General features: G+C 41.2%; 1 protein-coding gene and 1 long non-coding RNA gene across 4 annotated transcripts in view; one reads left to right on the forward strand and one right to left on the reverse strand.

The window, feature by feature from the left end:
* Window positions 1-26,073, forward strand: part of LOC144050849 (uncharacterized) — an 82,561-nt gene that overhangs the window by 55,606 nt on the left and 882 nt on the right. The window contains exons 5-6 of one of the 3 annotated variants that reach the window (XR_013293950.1): window positions 562-4,480; window positions 4,798-5,908. The exons of 1 other annotated variant lie outside the window; for it this stretch is intronic. This is a non-coding gene — a long non-coding RNA (uncharacterized LOC144050849). Of the gene's footprint in view, window positions 1-561; window positions 5,909-26,073 lie in introns of those variants that run through there. One more of the 3 variants, XR_013293949.1, reaches the window with a different exon arrangement.
* Window positions 1-26,073, reverse strand: part of cd276 (CD276 molecule) — an 81,477-nt gene that overhangs the window by 19,610 nt on the left and 35,794 nt on the right. Inside the window, exons 5-6 of the mRNA XM_077564474.1 lie at window positions 7,781-7,918; window positions 5,310-5,354 (exon numbers count right to left, since the gene is read on the reverse strand). Of these exons, the coding sequence (XP_077420600.1) occupies window positions 5,310-5,354; window positions 7,781-7,918 (183 nt within the window). The remainder of the gene's footprint in view (window positions 1-5,309; window positions 5,355-7,780; window positions 7,919-26,073) is intronic.

Here is a 26,073-nt window from a genome sequence, read left to right on the forward strand (position 1 = left end):
TATTTGATTGATTATTTTCTTAAATTCTAAATAGTTTACTGACACTTTTTGTTACTCTGATTTTTCGAAATGATACCCCTTATTTCCCAAAGGGTCAAATTTAGCCCTAATCCTAAATTAGGGAATACATTGAAAAAAACATTAAAAAACATATATTTTGGTGTTCAGTGAACTTATAGCAGTCATTTAATGTATAATTCATAATTTTCCAAAGAAGAAAAGGGTTCTTGGGTTCTCCAGGGTTAAAATGGTATAAAATGTGCTCATACTTTCATGGTTGTATACTTAGAATCTGGCAGTTCTAAATCAAGATTTCCCCCAACGCCGAACAAGTATTGACAACATGACCTGGTCGGTGCATATCTGACAGTGAACATAAATGAGCCTAGCGTTATCCAACTGCGTTAAATCAAGTCAATACTTGGGAGATTTGAAGGGATTTTAGTGTTTGCTGTTAATTGCTTGCAAGTGGGGCAGCACGGCGCTTGAGTGTTTAGCACGGCGCCAATGTTTTGGAGTTTCAATCTCAAATCACAACGTTCTGGGTGGACTTTGTTTCAGTGGGCCTTCGGACCTGGCCGCGGCCAAGCTGGAGTCCATCCCGGCTAACTTCAGGCGGATGGCAGACTACGCCCTGGAATGGTCGTCGGTCAATCACAAGGCACGTTTAGAGACAGAAAAGCAAACACACTCAACGTTTGCATTGTCGCGGGGTGGAAAGTGTGAACTTGCGCTTTCTCAAGTGCTAAACCATAAACTGTATTTCCAAAAATGGTAGCTGGGTGGCGTTTATTTTTTCGGCTGCATATTCAGATACAGTCCCCCCCAAATGTGTTAAAACAGCAAGGTCAACTCTTTTGTTTTTATTGTATAATGAAAATATTTTGGGTTTCAGCTCAAAAGATATCAGACAAAAATGTAGAATTCCAACTTTTATGTTATGACATTTACATCTAGATGTGTTAAACAACTCAGGACAGACCATATTTTGTTTGAAGCCACCCACTTCTCAATTGAGCAAAAGTATTGTTTAAAGTGAGTATATATGATGGCATATTCATTACTTAAAATAATTGTTTGAAATGCTTTTCCAGTAATGCATGCTCTATTGGGTTAAGGTCCAGTGATTGACTTCTTCAGCACATTTAATAAAAATAACCTAATCCTGTATGTCAAAGTCATACATTAATTATGAAAAAGGTACTTTTCGTTATTTATACAGTACACTGGCAATAAACAATGACTGCTGTGTTAAGACTGCATTTCCCTCAATGTCCACTGGGTGGCACAGGGAATTTGAAAATAGAATTAGCTAATTACCTGCTATATTTGCAAAATACCTTTGAATATTGTCACTTTTAACACTTTTTTTTGTTTGGCTAGCATTACCTTAAATATATTTTTGATCGAAAATGAGCAAATACAGTCCAACCATATCGCTTCAGCCTTACTTCTCAGTGTGACACGACAAAATGATCATCTCATTTGTTGCCAGCACTTCCAATTATCGATTTATTGTTTCAGCCCTAAAATAGTTTTAAATCGTCTTGCGTTTTCTGTCATCCGTGTGATTGACATATGATCAGCCCAAGGGGTAACTCACCTGTAGCCTACATGTCTGTGACCCAACATGATGTTTAACAATCAATTCATCCATGACATTATTTTGTCACTAAATAAGCTCTCTTCTCGACCCTGTGGCGCCTCTGAGTGCGGGTGCGGGACTTATGCTCATGCACACACACTTTTTTTTTTTTTTTGGTTTGTTTTGACAGTAGCTGCACTTGCGTGACCGCGGCACCCTCTAAACAGCGCATGATGCTCAGATGACTGAACATGCCGCAGAGAGAAGGCGGGAAGGCCTCCACAACATATCAGAGGGGGGAACACATGTACTTGTCTGTCTGAAGTAGTGCTGCTTTGCATGTCGAGGGGGAGGTGCGCATGCTTGGGCTTGCACGTGATGCCGTTTGTCGAAAGAAAACACCTGAGCCGTCAGATTGTGTTGAGCATTGGTACCACAGAGTGGTAGAAGGGCATACGTGTGCACTATGAAAGTGCCGTTGTTCAACATTATTTGCCGTAGCAATAAAAGCCAACAAAGGAAAACCTCACCCCAGCGTAAATGAATGAGCGCCGGTTCCTAGTAATCACCGCTTATTGTTCCAATCAGGCTGTATTTGAAAGGGAAGGCGTGCTCTCCCTTGGACAGCTCATTAAGATAACACACGTGAGCTCCCCATCGTCGGCCATTAAAGTGGAGCTTGTTTTGGGGCGTCTTTTGTCTCGGGCAGGAGGAACCTGCGGCTTTGTCAGCACAATTGGAGCCAGATGGCAACACAAAAGCCGCCTGTCTGGAGTGCTTGCAACGAGCCCGTCTCGCAAAGCGAGCGCCATTTAGCTCGCCTTCTCCAGTGCCGCCGCCCCGCCACGTCCACCTGGATCGAAGCATGATCCGCGTGACGAGGGGAGGGATCGAGGGCTGCGAGTTGTCGCTGTGATCTGCGTGCTCTTTTTCGCCCGCGCGTTCCCCTCACGACCCTTTTCGCTCACGCTGAAATATTCACACCGGCTAGTTGTGGGATGGCTGACCCCACTTCCTGGCTGCACAGATCGCTTTAAAACATTCATGAGGGAGGCGATAAAGAATAGAAAAAGTCATTAGCCCTACCGCCATCACCTCGCGGCTTATTAAAATCACATGGTATGAACTTTACTGTTGGCGCGAAAGGCTAAATAATTCAATCAGACTAAAGGAGGAGTCAAATGAATGGATGTAATGAGATTAACACTTGAGGGAGGACTGCTAAAGTTGGTGATGGGCATTTACTGAAGCTTGCGGAATTGCTATTGGTAACGTAGTGCTTCACATATATTGGCACCTCTCTGTTGATGAAAGATATAACCCACAATGGTCACTGAAATAACTTTAAACTGACAAAATTAATGACTAACAAATTACTGGAAAATTGTTGATATAAATATATGTATTTATATGTGAATTCATGTAAACACATGATATGGACATGGCCTGTAACTGGCAGGACAAAACGGATGGTTGGTGTTTGTGGACACCTAACTAAGCAAAAAATATAGAATTGCCTGGTGATTTTCATGCCAACTGCAAAAGATTGAGCTCAAAGCGTTGGCCTTGTTATCAACTCCTAAAAATGTCTCTTAATTTCCCTGCTGACATTATATAACGGGACTCATCTTTGTTTTCATTCATTGGCCATTCCAATAAAAGTATGAAATTGATCAAACCTTAAAAGCGCTTCAAGGTTCCTCTTGGGAAGTTTCCTTCCTGGTACTGTCATGTGATATATTATGTCAATCATTATCCCCCAAAAATATCTAAAAGTGGCTGGATTGATATACACGGACGCTCTTACCACCATCCATTTGGTGCAACTTGAACGTCATGGGTTTTACGGCGTAGCTTTTGGGGAAGGCGTAAAATATAAAACAGCTTGTTGGCGTCTCTAAATGAGTGCATCTGTCTCCATTCAATGCACGCACGCACGCACACTTGACTAAGAAGGATGCCAACAGGCTGCTGGACTTGGTGCCTGGAGCAGGTCTCATTTTTTATGTGCATTCATGCTTCATCAGCATTCACTGGCACTTGAGTAAACAAAGTTAACATTCACTAAGTGCTTTTGTTGGGTGGCCCTAACACCTGCCCACCTGCTCAGTCTCTTTGCTTCGGTGTCCAACTGACACATTGACTAATTCATCTTCTTGGTTGTGTTCGACAAGCAACGTTGACTATTGCATCAATTTGAAAGATGGCACGTTGATGTTATTGCTTTTTGTCGCGGCCAAATTGTTCATTGTGACGCCTGCAATTGTTGAATATTGGAGTCGCTTTTTGGTGAATGAGGAACCATTTTTGGTAACATTGGATATGTGTTTAGTACACTTCTTTTTTACAGTGTTGACTCAGGTAACCCAGACTGAAATGAAGGGATAAAGTGCGTTGGTGTGTGTGTGTACTTGTGAGGACCAAAATACGTCTTTAACCGACAGATTGAGGAAATTTTAGTGAAGTGAGGACATTTTGGCCGGTCCTCACAACTCGACCTCTTTTTGAGGGTCAAGACTTGGTTTTAGAGTTTTGGTTTGAATTGGGTTATGGTTGAGGTTAGGGTAAGGAATGGGGGTAGGCAATCATTTTTGATGGTTGGGGTTAGGAAATGCATTATGTCTATGGATGGCCTCACAATTATATAAGTACAAGTCCGTGTGTGTGTGTGTGTGTGTGTGTATGTGTCGTTGTGTACTTGTGAGGACCAAAATACGTCTTTAACCGACAGATTTAGGACATTTTTGTGAAGTGAGGACATTTTGGCCGGTCCTCACAACTCGACCTCTTTTTGAGGGTCAAGACTTGGTTTTAGAGTTTTGGTTTGAATTGGGTTATGGTTGAGGTTAGGGTAAGGAATGGGGGTAGGCAATCATTTTTGATGGTTGGGGTTAGGTGAAGGGGCTAGGAAATGCATTATGTCTATGGATGTCCTCACAATTATATAAGTACAAGTGTGTGTGTGTGTGTGTGTGTGTGTGTGTACGTGTAATTGTGTACTTGTGAGGACCAACATACGTCTTTAACCGACAGATTGAGGACATTTTTGTGAAGTGAGGACATTTTGGCCGGTCCTTACAACTCAAGACCTCTTTTTGAGGGTCAAGACTTGGTTTTAGAGTCTAGGTTTGAATTGGGTTATGGTTCAGGTTAGGGTAAGGAATGGGGGTAGGCAATCATTTTTGATGGTTGGGGTTAGGTAAAGGGGCTAGGAAATGCATTATGTCTATGGATGGCCTCACAATTATATAAGTACAAGTGTGTGTGTGTATGTGTCGTTGTGTACTTGTGAGGACCAAAATACGTCTTTAACCGACAGATTTAGGACATTTTTGTGAAGTGAGGACATTTTGGCCGGTCCTCACAACTCGACTTTTTTTTGAGGGTCAAGACTTGGTTTAAGAGTTTTGGTTTGAATTGGGTTATGGTTGAGGTTAGGGTAAGGAATGGGGGTAGGCAATCATTTTTGATGGTTGGGGTTAGGTGAAGGGGCTAGGAAATGCATTATGTCTATGGATGGCCTCACAATTATATAAGTACAAGTGTGTGTGTGTGTGTGTGTTTCCGCGCTTACTGTATACTGTTTTTTTAACTAGGTCAACCTTACCCAAGCTGATAAAACCAAGACATTAATTCCTGCCCAGAATATGTTTTGTTTTGTTTTTTTACATGCAATATTTCTATAAATGCGGTTATGTGTGTGAGGAGTTGCGAATCAGCTGACCTGTCTTTGACTCGTCGTCTTCTTCTAGTTCCTTGGCCTCTTCAGCTGTGGGAAAGACAATAGAAGTTGGTATGAGTAGGAAGGTGGCGGGCACAATCCAGTCACTTCATCAGCAGCCCCGGGGCGAGCTCAAAGGACAAGCTGTGATGAGAGCGCCTGTATGGCCATCAAGCTCAGCGCAATTGCAACCTGTCACCACACACGCACACGCACACAGACATAGCCATCCCCACACATACTATCCATCCTTCTCACCTGGAGAGTAAACACATTCGGTTTTAGCTTCTGGCTAAAGAACAATCAGTAGATTTGGAGAACGACACCACTGTGGCGAGTGACACACTTGCGCACATACACGGCTGGGGTGCTATGTCAAGGAACTTTGGAGATGTGCTTATGGTGGGGGAAACTGACTTTTTAATGGCCTTTCTCAAATATTTGGGTGTCTTGAGTGCCTGCCCACCCATCAAGAGTAAAATTAAACAACCACATAATTATTATTTACTCCTGTAATTGTGTCTGCGAGCGAGATACTCACATTATTTAGATAATAACCACCGACTGATACATATGTTGGGATGAGATCCCAATCCCCCTCCCCCCCCCAAAAAAAAAAAAAACGCGCTGCCCTCCGCTTGCAGCTGAAGCACACAGCTCACAGCGTACATTTGCTGATGACATGCAGGGTGCTCCAAATGCATACACTTGCTGGAGAGAAGATGAGCGCCAGCTAGCAAAACGACACAGGAGGAAGAAAAGCCGTACACCGGCAGGAATATATATACACGCTGGCAAAAGACCATTGTTAAACACACGCTGGTGAGATCAAGCCCGTGGTATGCATACACTTACAGGCGAGATGATGAGAACCAGCCTGACAACTGACGGGGAAGAGGAGACAGTCGTACATCGCGCATCCCTACTTGTTAAAGAATAAAAGACGGAGCGGCGCGCGGTTTGGGTAGAGTCAGCTGAGGGAAGCGTACGTTCGCCCAGCCGTTAAGCAGCTCGTTCTCCCCGGACCGTCGGCTCTCCGGTCTAGTGTCAAGGTAAGCGTTGCTTGGATTATATTATGCTGCTTAGCGTTGAAGTGTGTTGATTGCTGTTTGCGGGGAATAAAGGACACAATTATTCTAGCACAGTATATCAGTCTCGTGTATTCATTGTTGCCGCCGATCACTCAAGATCCTGCATAAAAATATCAAAGTGAAGTAGTGTTTTCCACAAAACACCCGCTAATAGCCTCACTTCCGCAAGGCAAAGAAATTCATGAAACTTTTTACAAAACTAATTTTAGACACTTAGTGTTTCAAACTATATAAAAGTGCATAACATCTCCCTTTTTATATAGTATGATCTAGGATCGCAAGGGGAACATCACTAAGTTCCAATAATTACCATGACGAAATGTCTGAGGATCACTCAAAAAAAAAAAAAATTGGTGGTGCGGCGATAGATGGAGCAAAGCCAGCAGCTCTGCTGTCATGAGATCCACACAAGAGTGGAGGAGACATTTAAATAAAGGTCAGCCGGTGTCTGCAACAGGGCCCAGAGGTTTAAACATAAATATGGAAGTGACACAGACTTAGTGGGTGGAGAGTAAATAGCTCCATGGAACATATGGAATCAAATGAAATGGAAAGAAAGAAATATATAATGCACTGCCTCCTGCCAGCAAAGGGCTCTTGGGGTTGCGAGGCCTCCTTTTTGTTGGGCGGGAAGGAGGTGGAGGCACTGAAAGCAGGATTGATTATCTGGTTAGCCAACCTTATTGAAATGTAAAGCGTATACGCTGTTCCCTTCCAGCAGCGCTTTGGTGTTTGAAGTGGAGGGCCGCGCCGCCTTATTCATATACGATCCAGACTCTGATAGAATGACACAGTGTGAGAAACGGATGCGAGGAGGGAGGATTATTATAGCGATCGTGTGTGTACCTCGTGAACACATCGGCCTAATTGTGCTTGTCTTATCTTTAAATGGCGTTCCCGGGCCGAGCCGGATTGCAGTCGACTCGCTCCTCGCCGCGTGTGGGTAGCTCGGCTCCAAGGGGTCAGTAAAAAAAAAAAAAAAAAGTGTGGAAGTGAGTAAGTAATTTATCTTCGCTGTCTTCCCTGTCATAATGTATGTGGGCCTTCACAGTGCGTATCATAACCCAACCAAGCAGTTGGCGCTATTGCAGTCAGCAGTGAAAGCTGCAATTCCGAGGGTGGCATTCTATATCTTTCTAACACTTCTTCACCAGTATTTTTCCATTGTCTTTCCTAGTTTCCGTGTGTAATAATATCGGCATTATTATGGCAATATAATAAATTACTTTAAATTCTGTTACGAGTATATTTGAAAATATTGGCCTCCAAAAATGAAAGTATCTCACATTTTATTCAACCTATGAGGATTATACATTGACATCGGTGGTGAGCCATCATGAGTGAGATGTGAGAATGCCCAGCGGAGTCGGATGGCCTCCTTACCTTCTCTCCTGGCCTCCTCGCAGCTCTCCTTGATCTTCCTGCGGCAGACGGCGGCCAGCGCCACGAGCAGGGCTAGAAGGCACACGGCGAGGCCGATGGTCACCCACAGGGCCACGGGGGGGAAGGAGATGTTCTGGCCTGGAGGAAAATAAAGGGGGAGGTACAGTAAGAGATGAGAAAGCATCACGAGTCACGCTGGATTGACTTGTCTATTTGTCGGTCATTGTCCGTCTTGGTGTGGTTTGTTTTGTCCGGTGTGGATATAGTAACTAAATGCTAACAAATGCTAATTATCCCCATAAGTTGATTTTCAGACTTGGTTTCGGACCAAATTCTACAAAGGAATAAAGGAATCCGATTTTACACTACTTCACAAACTTAACAATTGTCAATTTTGAGCTGGGCCAGAAATGTCATAATAATTATTAAATTATGAACTGCAAATTTTTTCAAACTATATAATACATGTATGATGCATCCTTATCTTTAATCAATTAAAAGAGAAAAAGTAACGTATATATTGGGTATTTGTTTTGCCCTATGTCATGGCATGCTCTGACCTTTGTAGGACTTCTGTCCCTATTGTTGAAAATGTGTAGGCATTCTTAATTAGGGTCCGACAGATTTATCAGCCGCCGATTATAATCGGCTTCTAACATCTGTCAAAACAATCGGCCAATTGGCCAATCATTTTCCCCTTAAAACTTTATAATCAAACAAACCGAAGTTTCTGACGCTGTGAAAGAATCCTGGATGCACCATTTTGCTTGCGTAGCAATAGCAACTAGCAAATGGTTATTCTGTTGTCCCAAAGCGTCATTTAAGATGTTTAATGACATCCCTGTTAGAGTTAACTGTAAAACTAAACACACAACAATAAGAATAACATCTACTGTATATTTAAACACAAAACATGCTTTGTTTTTAAAAACTTCGCTACCCTAGCGCTAATGCTAAAAGCGAAGGGAGGATCACATTCAAATGCTAACAAAGTTAGCATCGACTTCAGGGGGTTTTCCTTCAAATAACGAATATTCACACACAAATGCTGTGGGAACACATACCCACAGGTGAGATAACTCTACGCAAAGGCACAAATTCTTCCCAATTTGTGAAAAACGAGTTATTTTAATAGAATTCAATCATAACTTCTGTACTCAATATATATCTATATATATATCAAGATTACCACCAAGTCCACTATTTTACTTAATTTAACACGCACTGCTACATGTAAAATACATTTTAGTAGGCATGGGTCATATTTGACCAATGAACAGCCTCCATGTACACATACACTTGTACCTTTACAAAAGAATAACATTGTTAAATATTTAGTTTTTTTAATATTTTGGATCACTTTGAAAAAAGGCATCCGTTTTAAGGTGAAAGATAGACATTCATTTTTTTTTTATTGCAATGCAAACATTAAAATTGAATTCAAACAGTATGTGAGGGTTAACAGCATGCTTCTCTCTCCATGGGATCAAATTATATAAGTGATCAGTGACAACAATCATTTACCAGTTTTAACATGTAAAACAGAACAAGACAACAAAAGCATGAGTCAACATTTTGGTCCTTGTGAGAATGGATGGATGGTAAGAGGCTCTTCAGAACTCCTTTTGAGTCATTCCGTCGAGTCCAGATGGCCGATTGCTGTTTTTTCGCTCAAACAACGTTGGCACAGCATTAAGCAAGCTGGAGCTAACTATCGCCTTCTGCCGTTGAGGTTCTGATGAAGGGCATTTTTTGGTGCATTATCTCCAATAGGGATCAGGACACAAACACGATTATGCATATTAACACATAAATTGTGTTTTTAATTAATGCTTTTTCGACACAGCTCTCTTGTAAAATCACATAAAAGTGAGTTATGGTGTCTCAGCAAAGGGCAAACTGATGAGTAGAAGCAAAAAAGGGGGAAAAGTGGTCAGCGGGAAAAAAAAAAAAACTATATCAGAGACAGAGACAAATTTCCCCTGAGTATTCAAACCGAACAGAGGGAGAAGAAAAGAAAACAGGCGAGCCAGTGACTGGCTATGAGCCTGGCGGTAGCACAAACAGGCCTCCTTCAGAGAATACCCGCTCTGGCCAGATAATAACAGAGCGGGGAGAGAAAAAAAATACAGGAAAAAAATTGCTGGCTTTGGAAAGAGGAAATGATGAAGCATCTGCAAAGACTTGGCATGGAGTCTCAAGGCAGCCAGTCAAGGCTTTATACAGTGAAGCCAAGATGGAGGGCAAACAGAGGGGATCCTTCCCGGAGATGAGCCTTGGTCAGAGCCGCGCCATCTGACGACAGGAAACAATTGCTCCTGTTTGTCCCTCGCAGGAAGTAATGAAAGGGCAACACTGTTGAGACCCTATCATACAATATATACCAATATAAATATTTTGTCATCGTTCACCTTGAAGTTTGAACGTTGCAAAAGTTGGAACAGTTTGAACGTCCATCCATTTTCTTAACCGCCACCGCGCCGCCCCAGTTTGAACGTGAAGCCTTGAAAATACGCAAGGAATGAGCGCCCGAAGCAGGTTTTCGTCCGTCGAACCTGATACGTGCACACGGTGTTTCTCATTCTGTGTATTTTTACGAGGCTAAACACGCACCGAAAGAGCGGGCGCTTGGCCGAAAAGGGTGGACCGGGGAGGGACAGCAGTGTCCTCCTCTGGCAATGACCAGCCTCATTCCTTTTTTTTTGCTTTTTTCTGGAGAGCTCAGTATTGTTCATTCGGTAATTTGACATGTCATCATCATTGCTCTCTCTTTTTTTTTTTTTGTATGTGGGTGAGTATGTGTGTGTGCGAGTGTGTGTGTATTCATTAGTTCACCTAAAACCTATTAAAAAATCCCGTACCGTTCACCTAAAGCGAACACTTCCAGCCAGAGTCGTGAGGCCGTCAGGAGACCCGAGGAAGGATCAAAGAAAAGAAAGGAAAGTGAAATCCAGCACCGACTAGACACCACCCACCAGGCCACCAACCAGAGTCCTTCACCAACCCCAGAGACATCTAAATTCCAACAGACCAGCCTCATTCCTAGCAACAGCGACTCTACACGGTTCAAACTGCTCAATGCAGATTCAAATTTGCTCGTAAAATTGCTGCAAATTCGTGGCTAATGTGAAAACTAGTTCACCAACTCCACATAATGCACGAATGTTCTTTCACTCTGTGTGGGGCGGGCCTTAAGTTTTAATTTGTTCCATTCCATTAGTGGTTACTTTGACTCAGGAATTAGTTAATCAAAATACGGTTGACCTCAGGGAGGCATAGCGGCCTGTGGTTAGCTTCAGGGGTTTGAATCTCAGCCTAAATACAGTCGAAATGTTCTCCCTAAATGTGCTTGTGTTTTGTGTGGGTCTTCTCCACATATTCCGGCATCCCCCCACAAAAACATGTTAGGTTCATTGAAGAAACTGAATTGTCCATAGGCAGTGATGGACTGCGGTTAAGCAGGACCCTTAATGATTTAACTTTCCTTTCTTTGGTCCTTCCTCGGGTCTCCTGACGGCCTCACGACTCTGGCTGGAAGTGTTCGGTTTAGGTGAACGGTATGGGATTTTTTAATAGGTTTTAGGTGAACTAATGAATACACACACACTCGCACGCACACATACTCACCCACATACAAAAAAAAAAAAAAAAAAGGAGAGCAATGATGATGACATGTCAAATCGGTAAAATTACCGAATGAACAATACTGAGCTCCCCAGAAGAAAAAAAAAAAAAAAAGCAGGACCCTTAATGGGAGGGACAAGTGCTCTAGAAAATGAATGGATGATGAACATTTGACCTCAATGGGAAATTTAAAATCAAAATTCCACCAGTACAGTACATCTTTGATTTGATTTGATTTATTTTTTGCCTGCACTGCAAATTTATGGCACACCCACTTAATATACCATTACATAATTTGGAGATCATACCGTATATGCCGTCAAAATGGGTCCTCCCTTCAAAGCTACAGTTTATATTTGACCTTAGTGTTGTTACTGCAAAGTGAGTTGAAATATTCTCAGGTCAGCCGTGTCATTTTGATGAAGCGTCAGCCAGCCAGGAGTGATGCCGGGGTTTGTTGTCCACCGAGCCCCTTCATCCTTTGCTATTTTAAGGCTTGACCGTCTGAGAGCCTCATTGCATCAACAGAAAAACATGTAGGCAAGAGGAATAATCACAGGTATATCTCCGAGCCGGATAAGTATGGCGCGCGCACACACAGATGTCTCTTTTTTTCTCCCAAGAGTGAAGAAGATCTTGTGCTCTTCAGATTCCGCCGTCTTTCTCATTCCCTTTTATTTTCACACTTTCCCAGCCACATTCTCCCTCCCTCAAGGCGGACTGATAAAGACAAATGCCACAGTCGGCTATCATTGCCACGCCGGGGCCCAAAGGGCTGCAGGATCATATTTTTCTTCTTCTCGTGTTTGATGATGTGATTCTGTTTTCTTCAGAAATAGATTTGTCTCTAATGGCTTTGTTTACCTAGCCTCGATTCCCTTCTGTGCTAGGGAATGGATGGAGTGCCTTGGACATTACCTGCTGCAGCAGCTTTTATATGGACTCGCACCAAACAAGCTTCCCTTTATAGCTGTATATCTCTAAATACTTTGGATGTGTGAGGGAAGAAAGTACATGAATTCCATCTTTGCCATCTGTCTGTATAATTTCACGACAACCGCATAAAATCCTGCTGGAAATTGCATGTGGAAAAAGATGTTGCCGTATGGCAAAAGGTAAGAAAAGCATGATAGGAAAGCATTAATGTCCCTTCATCCCGTGTCCCGCGGTTCTGTCTGTTTGTAGTCGTCATCATCATAATCATAATTTTACTAACAGCAGGCAATATTTATTTTCTTTTTTTCTGTAGCGCTCAGTATTGTTCATTCGGTAATTTTACCGATTTGACATGTCATCATCATTGCTCTCTTTTTTTCTTCTTCTTTTCTCTTTTTTGTATGTGCCAATATCTCAAGTAACAGTTTCATTCTTAAAAAGTGAAACCACTGAATGCGTCAATCAACTCCCCATAGCAGTTGTCCTCATTTAACGGCATTGGTAAGACTCACATCTTGACTTTGGCTGGCCACATCCTAGTCTGGTCAATCCCAATCGTAGGGCAACGGACAACCCACAATGCCCGCGTAATGTAAAACACTAGAATTAATCTTCAGGATGCTAACTGGCCTCCTTTTCTGTAAAAAAATAAAATAAAATAAAATTCTGATGTTCTGGATTATTCTACAACTTTGACCGTATTTTTAAAACAAATGCCCCTGGAACCCTTGCAGTGCCGGTTTACATCAAGTTGAGCCCGTAGAGAAGATAAAGCAACTATTGTAGACCGGCGGTAATGATAGCCTGAGAAATTTGTTTCATTCATTATTTAACACCATTGGATTCTCATAAGAGAACAGACAAATCTGTTTCACGCACAACAGCTGCATATCGAACAGCCTTTCAACAGAATCCTCCTTTATTGAACTATTATTTAACACGTTCCCAAACACTATTAGCACACCTACATCCCATTAGAGATGAATATCCTGAGTTAGAAGTCTATCTAATAGGCAATGGAGCTAATTTTAAGAAGGTTGAGTTATTCCATCATTATTAAACCCAATGCAATACGCTAATGCTAACCTCTTTGCTGAAGTTCTTGTTCATAAGCCTCCAGGGAATAATACCTTCAAGAGGGTATGTTGAAATTCGCTGTAATTAAAACTATTCTTTTTTTATTCGTGACACGGGTCATCTATTTTTAACATTCCTTTTTACTTTTAATTCATCCAGAAAGTGGTTGTAGGTGGCAACTGCTATAACAATAGTTAATTGGGAGCTTTGGCAATGGCAGCAGTACCGTTGAATATTACTACTGTAATGAGTGCCTAATTGCATTAGACAAAGATCTTCTGAACTTACATCTGCTTTTGACACTATTGTTCCGTAACTTCCATTTGATTTGAAATTCATCTTTGGAGTTTTTGGAAGTGTTTAGCTTAACTTGGTTCTTTATAGGCACTTTTATCATGAGCAAAACCACAAAAAAAAAAAAAAGCCTCAAGAACGCATGCTGGGTTAGGACAGCATATCTGCCATTTTGTTTTGAAGCGACCATTTTAGTGTCATATCGGCCATTTTCAGAGGTACTTCAAAAGCAAACTTCCATCCATCCATTTTCTGTTGTGCTTACCCTCATTAGGGCCGCAGGCGCGTTGGAGCCTTTGGGTTACACACACTCAAGCACGGGGGGAACACGGACGTGCATTCTAACCAGTAGACAGGACACTTGAGATTTGGTATGATTGCTTTTGAGTTGAGCTTTTAGCTTTTGTCATGGCAGTGGGATTTGATGACTCTAATAACTCACTTCCACAAGATCAAATCTTGATCAAACATCTTGTGTGGAATAAAGAGATTAACAGATGCCAAAATGTATTGGATAGTTGCAACAACTCAGCACTTGTCCCAAGTCTTCTGATTCTGAACTTGGCCGCTTAACCCTGGAGAACCCACGGGGTCAAATTTGGCCCCTATAAATTCTGCTACTCAAATAACAAAGACCTTTTTTTTTAATATACAAATTTAACTTCAAAAGTCCAGAGTGCCACTTCTGACCCCTGCATGGGGCCATCTAGTGGATGAATATTGCACTTACATGAGCCAGAGTGGTGGTGACAAGATGGCTGGCAACATGCTGTTTTGTAGAGCTGGAAATCAATCCAAACAAAACCATCAGATGGTAAAATTGTGTTTTTTTTTGTTAATCTTTTTCATATGCAAAATGCCTAGGAGTATGTTTTATATATATATTTTGATAAATTAGCAACTCTGAGCTAGTTAGAAAAAAAGGGTTAAAATTGAAAAAACATATTTTGGTGTTCAGTGAACTTATAGCAGTCATTTAATGTATAATTCATAATTTTCCAATGAAGAAAAGGGTTCTTGGGTTCTCCAGGGTTAAAAATGTATTTGAGGACCCCTGGCATAGACAATATTCCACTTCAGTAACTGACGTCCCAACAGTGGTCAGCCGTGTGAACATGTCAATAGTAGTTTGATACGTTATGAAGGGTTTTTGATGATCAAACAACACGACATACAGTAAACCATGTGGTCACGAAGAACTGATTGGATGTGAAAATCTACATGTAAATGGTGTTTGTGTGTTTTGATGGTGAAGGCAACTGCAGTTTATCTTATTTTGTCAGCTGGATTACAGGTGCTGCATTGCCTTTGGGTGTTTTGTATTTTTAAAAGGCCACAGCAGACGGATATGTTAAAAATAGATGTTTAACAGGGCCAGGCAACAGTATGATAAAATGCTACTTCCTTATGGAGCCTCTAACATCGCCTGTGAGACGTAAAGCCCTCCTTATTCTCTGGAAGACACGAGCAGGGACTCACAAGGGGCCAGTTCAGGTATTGTTTTGGCTTTAGTAAATGCGAGCGCCACAATTCCCTGGCATTTTTTACTAGCCCGAGTGTTTTCTCGTACACCTTTAGTGGAATAAAGCGGTCCAAAGACGCCCTCGCCTGTCATCTTGGATGTGCCACATGATCACGATGGGGATCAAAGCTGTTTTCCGACTGTGTGTCAGTTCGGTATTACCTGCCGAGAAGAAACCTTGCCTCTTAAGCTGTGACCAAAGGGGAATAATGTCTCTTGACAAAAGTTATGCCTTGCAGCTAAAAAGAAGAGCCTAAAAGCCTTGGTGAAGTCAATCGGAGGGATAAGAAAAAGTCAATTAGGGGTTTGCCTTGGATGTCATGCTGAACACTTTCGCTTTATTCCGCTCGAAACGTAGGGGATCGTTGTGGGCAAGGGTCTTGACCGGCAGCTTTATTCACCTCAGCGGTGTGGCTAGTTTTAGTTTGTCTCTACTTCCTGTTTTTGTTCCCATTCCTGTTTGACTTTTGGGCTTGTGTGATCAGTCATGCATTTGAGGCCATCCACTTGTGAACATGTAGAGTGGTCTGTTACATTGTCTTCTTGCAATATCCCACTGGCTGACAAGCTGCCAACTAGCTAAAGTTATGTCAACTTTAGTGATGTGACGTTAAAACTGTTACACTTGCATGATTCAACCATGGTAAAATGTTATTTCAAACACTAGTCAGGGTTCCATCCAATTGTTTCGAATTGTTTAAGCGAATTTACTGAAAATGCGCAAAACGGACACGCGACTTATGCTCGTGTCCATCTGTTCTTCTTTTGCGAATATTGAGAGGAGACTCCGCCACTGTAGGTGGCGCTATACACCATAGAGATGGGATCCAACAATAATTTAAAAGAAGAAGACGAAAAAGAACAGGAAGAGACTGTGCCGTGCGATGACCTACCTTACTTTATCTTCTTTTTTTAATCTTTTACTTTATTTGACGTAGACATACCTTACTTTATCTTCTTTTTTTTTAATCTTTTACTTTATTAGATGTAGCCGGTCAAAATGTGCGACGTGTATCCAGTTTCCATAGCCAAAATTCGCATGTTCCTTTTTTCCGCTACGCTTCAAAATCCACCCCCTCCAAGTGTATTTTTGCGAATTTTTGGCCCTTTTTCGAATTTCTAGCGTTTCCATTCAGTTTTATTTTCGCATTTCTTGAAAATGGATGGAAACCCCACTAATGACTGACTGTACAGTGATTTTTTTTTATGGCTGAGATGAAAGCATACATTCATTCATTAAAACAACACATTGAGAGCACGATGGAACAGAAAGCGAATAAGATATAAAACTCAGTGAGACACTTCAAGAGCTTGCGCTTAAATCACAATGACCTAACGCTGGCTTTGTGATTGATGTGTACCACCTCAAGTAGTAGCTTGCCAACACAGTGATTTAAACTTCTTCATCAAAGTCTTGTGTGAAACAGAGCGGCAGAACAATAAAAAATCAAAATAAAAACCAAGACCTTTTGTGATGGACGGTAGCCTGAATGGAAAAACACAGGTATGAATATAAGAACAAATGATGTTGACTGATTCTCAGTTGTAGTTTGGTGTTAACCTTAAAACTGTTCATCAAACCCAGAAAAAGCCCTTTCCATTAAACCGACGTATAGAAAGCTTGTAAGTGCACAGTGGCTGTTTTTCCAATTATTCAAAGCACACCGACACTCTTTGGAGAGTACAAGGTGACTTGTAGAGGGAAAAACTTAGCAAACTGAGATGGATGGCAAGTGTTTTCCATCCTCCTTTCTTTCAGCATTTCAACACATTCCCTCTTTAGCGAGATGCTAGCTGGCCATCCTATTGGCATGCTGAGAAGCGGGAGGAACAACCAACCTAGCCCCCCAATTACGAATGCGATTTGTCTGACATGATTGCCCTTCCCCTCAACGACCCCGGGCTTGTGGCAAAAATAAAACGAGCGCGCCACGAGCAGACGCCCACATTAAAACTAGAGTAATGGGTGCGCATTAGCAAGAATAAAGTTTCTAAAGGCGCTCTATTTTTTCTCAGCAGGGGGGTCTTTAAAAGCCATCTGCTGGCCGTTGAGACGGGCAATGGTGAGCTTTGTAAAAAGAGTGCGGAAAAAGGATGGGCGCATGAGAAATAAGAATGACCGTGTCATTTTAAAAACAAGCTAGCGAGAATAATGACGAATGAACGACACAAAGGGAATTGTGTTTTTTGTGTATTCTCAGCTACTGTATTTCCTTAACTCTTTGACTGCCAGACGTTTTCAGAAATGGGATGTCGCCAGTGCCAGCCGATTTAAGCATTTTGACTGATCTTTCAAGGTCCACAGAAAATGTTGTGTTTGGACTATGGAAACACACATACTACCAAATGAAAGATTGGACTCTCATCTTTCATCCGAAAAAAAAGAGTTTGTTTCTACCTTATTCCGTTCTTCAGTAACAATAGAAAATGGTTACTTTCACCGAAATTCTCTGTTTTGAAACAAAAACGGCTTTTTGTGAAACGATGTTATTTCATGCACTCCAGTGAATTGTACACTTCTTTTTGTCCATGAATGATGCCACAAACACCTAAATAGTGCTTTACTTGTTTTTTGATTGCAAAATGCGTTTATTTCCATTCAACAGTGTAACAATTTGACAAAACAATTTCGCAAACTATTTACAAATGTGTGCAACTGTGGTACTACAATTATGTGGATGTTTCAAATACAGTTTTTCTTTTTATAACGCTCCCCTGCGTGCAAGGAGACGCCGCTGGACTCGCACAAGTTTACTTTCACTTTGTCCGTTTCGCGTGCAAACATTATACGTTACACTTTCCTTTTTTTCCGGGGAATAAATAGCAAGTAGCAGACTGTACACACTCCTCCGATGAATATGCATTGGACTCGGGGCACTCTTCGTCGTCCGATCGAACGCCCGCCTGTGCGTGCTCGATTGTGCTCCGCGTTTATGACGCCGTCATAGCCGCCGCGTCAGCGGTTCCAATTTCGCCGTCAAGCTCGGATTCACCTTCATCATCATCGATGATGATCATCGTCGTCATCAATGTGCTCTTTTAGCGTTGGTCGATCCATTTCGTCTTGTAAGTGTAGAGAGCTGCTTTCCAAACAGGCAACACTTCCTCCTCAGCCATCTAGCTTCCCCTCCCACGTCTTCTACTGCCGCGTCAATGCTTTCCATCCACGGAGTCATCATCATCATCATCATCATCATCGATGATGATCATTGTCATCAATGTGCTCTTTTAGCTTTGGTCGATGCTTTTGTCTTTGAAATAAAACGGCTCGGGCGTGAACTCCTCGCAAACGGTCGCCATTTTTCCTTTGTTTTCCATTCTGATCTCCTGCTCGACGCTCTAGCTCCGCCTCTACTGACGCCCATCCGATCTTGTCAAAAGAGAGTCATCGCTGCCCTCTAGGGGCCCAAAATAGTCATTAGGCACAACAGACCGGCTGGAAACTTTCACCAGACATGCGGAAGGGTTCCCTCTACCCGTTTCAAAAAAAAATAAAAAATCATTGGATGACGTCTTTAGACGTCATTGGCAGTGCTCCGTAGGTTTTTACTTGACGTCTTTAAACGTCAATGGCAGTGAAAGAGTTAATAACAGTGCCCTGCCCATTTAATCACTGGGTCCATGATCCCTCAAATGGGTAAGCTCTGTAATTGTGTCAGTCCATCGATAATGCCGTTTACGTGGACATGAACTCATTCAGAACCCCACCTGCCATCCGTTTTAGCGCGTTTTCACTGATCTTCCAAAACCCACAAAATATTGTGTTCCACAACTATTGTAAACCCCAACACTACCATCGTTCCAACCGGTCTGCGTTTCTATTTCTCCATAATAGTCCTTTTCATTTACCATTTCAAATGATATCAATTGTAACATGTAATTGTAATGACGCTCCTTCAGCGGTTGTGTAAATGAACGCCCCAGGCCACAATTTGCAGAAGTATGGTTTCATTCTGACAATGCAATGGATTATTAATTATGAGGTGGTGTGGTAAGGTCATCTTCCCCCCGAGTCACACATTAATGATCCACAGGTGAATAATTTCATTCAACCAATGGTCAAACCCTACAGGCTCAGGCTCTCATTAAACACACACTCAAACAAAGTTGCTGGAGCGATGATGGTGTGGTTTTCAATACTGATGCTGTCCGAAAACCTTGTGAGTCCACTTCTGACAATTTTTTAAATAATGAGGTTTTTCAAGCCAGCCAATTAACACATGTTTGATAACATCATATTTGTAAGCTGGCAGCGCGGTGAAAGAATAATTAGCACGTCTGCGTCACAGTTCACAGAGTTCAGATCTCGACTCATTTGTGAACTGTTGTTATCTTTATTATCTCATGGGATTGATTGGCTGGCGACCGGTCCAGGGTGTATTCTGACTCCTGCCTACAGTAAGCTGAGATAGCAACCGTAATCAGGACAAGCTCTAGAGAAATTGGATGGATGGATTTTTGATGTGTTTAATATTTTTGGAATTGATTGAAGTTTGCAGGATGTTGGCGTGAAAGCCAGATTGATCATGTGAATCACTCAAAGGGAGTTTTTCCACAATATCAATCTGTGATCTGCTCGGGAATTGAGCTGATTGGGCGATGCGCTTCTTGTTTTCATCACAGCCGCATATCCCGCCTCCAAACACACTGTTGCGTTGCGATTGGTGAAAATCAGTGGGCTCAGTACAAGATGGATTCCAGGTACTTGTGAACTCACAAATACAGCGAGAATTCATCTTGTAGGCAAAATTATGAAAGAGTGTCCAGGAATGTGTTGTGCTCAACTTTGGAAGTTAAACTGGCCAAATAAATGCACTTGCCTCCACTTGCTGTCTCGCGCTATTATTAGTACAGAGAAACAGTACACTTTGTGTTTTTAATTCATACATGAGTGCAAGCGCTCGTGTCAGAGTTGCGAAACACTCATTTCTTCTTCATAGCGCGTGACATATTTGCTCATGGTTTTTGGTCCCGTCGCTGTTTCAGCTGTCCAACTGCATTTTCTTCCCTGGCATTTTCCGTGCATGCAAATGTTGCATTTGTTTGAGCGCAAAGGGGAAAGCGAATGCTCACTGGTTAACATGCGGTGAGCTCATACTGGAGCTGCACTTTTGACATGACATTTACATTCTATTTTTTACAAAAACGGTGTAGTCACGTCCACAGAGGGGACATTCTTACCGTGTAAAGTTTATCCTTGTTATACTGTCCAACCTCTACCTCCAGGCTATTGTTTATGCAGTCTCCTGCTCAGCTATTACACATTCTCACCGCGCTCCACTTGCCGTATAGACTTTGCCTTACTAACAGGACAGCCCTGCTCCAAGCGCTATTTTCAGTCAATTAACCAGTCTACTGGGCATGGGATTACATTCACCTATGAAGATGAGAAAATTCACTCTCAAATTGCCTTGGGCATAATGTCTGAATAACTTCAAATAATTAATTTCAATGAACCTGTAGCTTAGCTGTTCTCTCTTTACACTTACACTTTATTCACAGAATTGCGCCTATTAAGTTGTCTCGCTTTGTTTCTAAGATACACCAAGAAATACACTGTTAAAGTTTATTGAATACACCTTTCCAATGAGACTTCACATTTTAACACATTTAACTTACAAACCCCCCCCCAGAAAATAGTCTTTGGAACTTTGTCAAAATCAACCACTAAATGTAATATTTACATGGCTATCGTTCAATTTCTCGTCACAATCACAGAATTTGTGTCTCACTACACATGAAAGGATTTTCTACGCTGAATATTTCACAGTTTTAACAATAGTTGGGTTTCCATCCACCCATTTTTATTCAAATTTTCAAGAAATGCAAAAATAAAACTGAATGGAAACGCTAGAAATTCGAAAAAGGGCCCAAAATTCGCAAAAAAAAGTTTTTACGCTTAGAGTGGGTGGATTTTGAAGAGTTAAAAAAAAAGAAAAACGCCAATTTTGGCTATGGAAACAGGTTTTGTGAATAACCGCTGGCAAGACCAGATACACGTCGCACTTTTTGACCGGATATTGCGTCACACGTACGTTTGTAGTCACAAAGCAACGTCCGACGATAAAGTAAGGTATGTTTGGAGGGACGACAAAACTAAAATCTTTTTTGAATTAATTAACGAAGTGAATATTAATGCAATTTTAGATGGAAAAAAAAGCAAAAAAACGCTCCGGTTGATCAAGAATTACAAAAGCAAACTCATACGACGTCATCGCACAACGCAATCACTTCCTGGTCTTCTTCTTCTTCTTTTAAATTACTGGTGGATTCCATCTCTATGGTGTAGGTGGCGGAGAGCCCTCTCAATATTCGGAAAAGAAGAACAGATGGAAACGGGCATAAGTCGCATGTCCGTTTTGCGCCCCAAAAAAAATCCAAACAATTGGATGGAAACCTGACTAGTGTTGATTGTCGGTTGCTCTGATCTGGGAGAAAGGAATCGCACTTACCACGCAGGATAATCGCTCAGGATAATCTTTCAGAGACTTACGATAATCAGACAACGCTCAAATTTGCATCAATGTGTTTTCCTCTACTTAACACTGGGCATAAGCTTTAGTTGTAAGACGTAAAACGAGACAAAGAGAAAAAAATAACAACTGCAGGATTGAGTTAACTTGCAACACTAGGAGATGTGACAAGTCGCCTTCTGTGTGATCCAGCAACACAGTCTATTTATGCTCTCTACTAACATGAGCAATATATCCCAGCCAGCCACTCTCCTCTCACTCAATTAAGAGCTCCTGCAATGTCCAACAACTGACAGACACTCCATCACTTTCACACATCCTTCCTTACTGATTGTGGCATTAAGATGTCGGAGGCGCGTGGACAATTGATTTTCTTCAATCTTTGTTTTTCGTTCCGTCTTGGCTTCTTTGTTTCTTCACTCGGCCATCTTGGCAACGCGGGGAAGAAATCGGGAGCGGGAGCACCTTAATCAGTTGACAATATTGTGTCGTCTAAATTTTTAATTAGCTTTAAAACAGGCGCTCCTCCCACCCCCTGCGAGAGGCCAAGGATGTGTAGGAGAAGATTACTAGTGACAGCTATCAGTAGCCAAACAGACCATCAGTGTGGTAGAAAAGAGTGAGCAGCTGAGAGTAGTCAGACAAGGACACATTGATCCTGAATTCTAAACATGATTCACCATGAAGTAAAAAAAAAAAAAAACACAGAGGCTTCTGCTTCCAACTATTGCGCTGGCCCACGTCTATTTTAATGAACCTCACTGACACTTGACTACAAACAGTACACAGACTGTTTACTGACGCACCAAGGACTGAAGGACTCTCAAAAGTCAAAGGGATTTCTCTTTTCTACATCCTCTAACATCACAGCCATTCGTTATAAGGCCCGAGTTGCATCCTCTGCACAACAAGTGTCTTTTGAAGGATGTTGTCATCGTCATTTGGTCTCATCAACCGTACACTTTGTCCGATCAGTCTGTTCCTTGCCTCCCTGAGACCCACACCACTTTGTCAAATTGACTGCTAGGTCTTAGCCATTTGATGTTTATTTTTGCCTTCTTTAGCACGGGCATGTAACCCCATCCAGCCATGGATTTCAAATTTGCTGTGAGAATAAGGAATGCAGATATCAGCTTGAAAAATATAGTAAACCTAAAGCAACTACTTAAAAACTGCAATTCCGAACTTCAGTTCTACGCCAATGCAGAAGCACACTTAACATGTTGGATGCGCATTGTGCTCACCGCAAGCAGTCTCCAGCAGAACACAAACGGCCGCGTCAATCTTCTTGCAGACGCCCTGCGGCACACACACCTATTGCTAAAACAGCTCCTGAGTTGCATCACCGCGGAGCGAAGCGAATGAGGAATATCACACAGGAAATTAACGTTAACATGACACCCGTTGAACCAGCCCCCTTGAAGTGTTTATCTTCGTCGAGAACCCATCCGGCGATATCGCCAGCTTCTGGAATCATCTTTCATGTTTGAGTTTTGTCTTTGCCGTGAAACTATATGAGTAAAAGCTATATGTGACCTTTTCAAAAGGAAAACTTTGCATTGGTCGCTATGTCCACACGTCCCGATTTGTATTAGAAATGCAATCATGGAATCCACATACTGAAATCTAAATGTTAACCAAGGAACAAAGCAGTTCTTCAAAGAAAAAGGAAAACTACTTTACAATGCAATGCAAGTGATCAAGCAAACATGAAAGGGCTTGGGTGGACTTCTTCAAAAGACCGGGCTGTTAGTATGCCTCGCATATTGCAGGATAGCTCGGCGAATGTGTGATGACATTTTTAAAAGCATATCTCTGGATATATATATATATATATATTATTTTTTTTGCCCTAGGCTTTCTTCATATATACTGTACATACAGTATGTACGAAGTATATTACTTATACTCTGATACAGTCTTTGGTGGTCGGCCCAAATTTGAGCGATCAATTATCGGATGTCTCTTAAAGATTACCTGAGCAATTATCCTGTAGTGTAATGTTTGTTATTAGTAATTTGTCCCAATCTGATCTGAAAACTGTAGGGGCAGATCATCTATATTTACGAAAATCCTTATGTGTGTTATATGTATTTTGCGACATTTCAGAAAGTGTGTCTTTAGGGTTGCACGATTATTTAAGTCTTAAATGTGAGCACGGTTTTGACAGCGATGATTAAATTAACCCGATGGTCAGCGATATTTGCATTTAAAATGCAGGCTCTGTTGTATATCGGGTATTTTCTCCAGCAGTGGACAGCCAACCACAATGTTTAGGCTTCAGTAAACTGCTGAAATAACAAGCGAGCAAAAAAGGGATCAACATCCTTTTGTCTTGGATTCAGGTCAAGTGAAATTAAATAATATAATAGCAACTTTTTTTTTGTTAGCCGTTGATAAATTACAATTCTTGGATAAAATTCATCAAAAAATTATTTACTCGAATCAATTTGTTTTAAAGTTCCGTGTTACGTTTAAAACGTTTTACATTTTGTTTGTGGAAAAGTACGTATACAGATGTTTTCCCATGATTAATAACAGATTGTCTTGATCATAATATTGATCATAGTGATGGCCATAATTGTGCAGTCCTACGTGTACCGTGGTCGTGCAACAATTAATGCAAAGTTATTACGTAAATAAATAAATACCGCCTTTAAAAATTGGTACATCTTGTTGTTTATTTGGTTCAGAATTTGGCACCAGGTCCACTGGCCATCCAAAACCCTGACAAATCCAGAAAGCATTAAACAGGAATATGCCAAGAAGCTATGATGGGATAGTCTGTTTTGCGTTTTTTTTAAGTATAACTGCTTTGCATTATCTTTATCTACATTGGATTGTTTGATACGGTTAAAAAATATTTTTTACCGCCCCTGGTGTAACTGTATAATTTGCCATTATTAAAGGATTATACATAAATTTGGGGCTGGTAGGGGTTTGAAATGCTCCATTATCAGATCTAATTTAGAATAATAATATAATCCCTTGTGGTAAAGTAGCCATCCATAGAGTTTAAATCTTTAACATGCAACCAAAGGGAATTAGTTAACAATAAAAGCTCATGTAAAATAACTCATAAAACCAAAACCACCAAGGAGATTGATATTAATACCATGATTAATGGATGAAGTTGTATTAATATAACACTTATGAGACGTCTGGATTTCTGCTTATTGTTGCTGTCATTTTACACTCACCAGTCCGCTTCACTTGAGTCGTGCCCGCGAGCTCCTCCAAAATATCAGTCAAGTACAACTTCTCATGACTTATTACTTAAATATTCTTTGCCTCCCTCCAGCGGTTTTACAGTAGGAGAATCTCAGACAGGCTGAATCCTGGATGTCACTGAGTGGGTCATACTTTCGCAAAATTGCAAGTTGGGTGCATTTGTTTATTAAAAGTGGCAAAAAAAAGAAAGGAACATATTCATGTTGTGTGACAAGGATATTGCTAATAGCACATATTAAAGAGTCACATTTAATGCACTACAATGAAATTGAAGCCTTGAATGAAATAGAATGTGTTTCTCTTCCTTTTAAAACAACATTTTGGCACACTAACAAAGCGCAGTGATTCTTTTTAAAGCTGTTTGTTCTTTGCTTAAAACGTGAGCAAAATGACAAGCAACCGCTGTAAAGAACATGCTGGAGGCTTTGTTGTAGGATGAAAGGAACTTTTTATGACAATACTGTATAAAGGATTACTACAGTAATCCTCCTATTTTACTATGCAAACCGCGTAGTGTTTCTTCCTTCTTTGACAAAAACAAAAACAATTTCATCAATAAAGTGTACGCGACAAGTCACCTGGCTTCACTGAAACTCACCCAAAAATTATATTCTGGTAATAAAAACACAGAATTATACAAAAATTATACCAAATAGGTGTAATAATGAGAAGATAAATTTACCATAATTACCATTAAAAACGGCAACAGCTAAATTTAGCTTTGCTTTATTCACCGCATGTGTCCAAGTTATAACATTTCAACTTTCAATTACACTTTTTACCAATCAATGCCAATACACAATAGCCTCCCAGAAAAGTAATTGATCGTTATTATCTTCATCTTCCTCCCCATGTGCACTAAACCCACCAAAGCCGTCTTTTTAAGTGTCGGAATAACACCCGGAACTGCTTGGTTACACAATTTCTCCATCTCTTTTTCCATTGTTGCTAATTCACAGATGAGCTTGAACATCAAGCAGGCGTAATAGTGGATTTTTTTATTATTTTATTTTTACAGCGCTCCACGTTGTCAGGATCCACTGGCAAACTTCAGCAATAGTTGCTCTTGTGAGTGTTAAAGTGAATGGCCGCGCAGTGATGCCGTGATGGAGTCGCAACGGGGGTTACGAGGGAGT

Source organism: Vanacampus margaritifer, chromosome 4 (assembly GCF_051991255.1).
Source record: "Vanacampus margaritifer isolate UIUO_Vmar chromosome 4, RoL_Vmar_1.0, whole genome shotgun sequence".
Lineage (NCBI taxonomy): Eukaryota > Metazoa > Chordata > Actinopteri > Syngnathiformes > Syngnathidae > Vanacampus > Vanacampus margaritifer.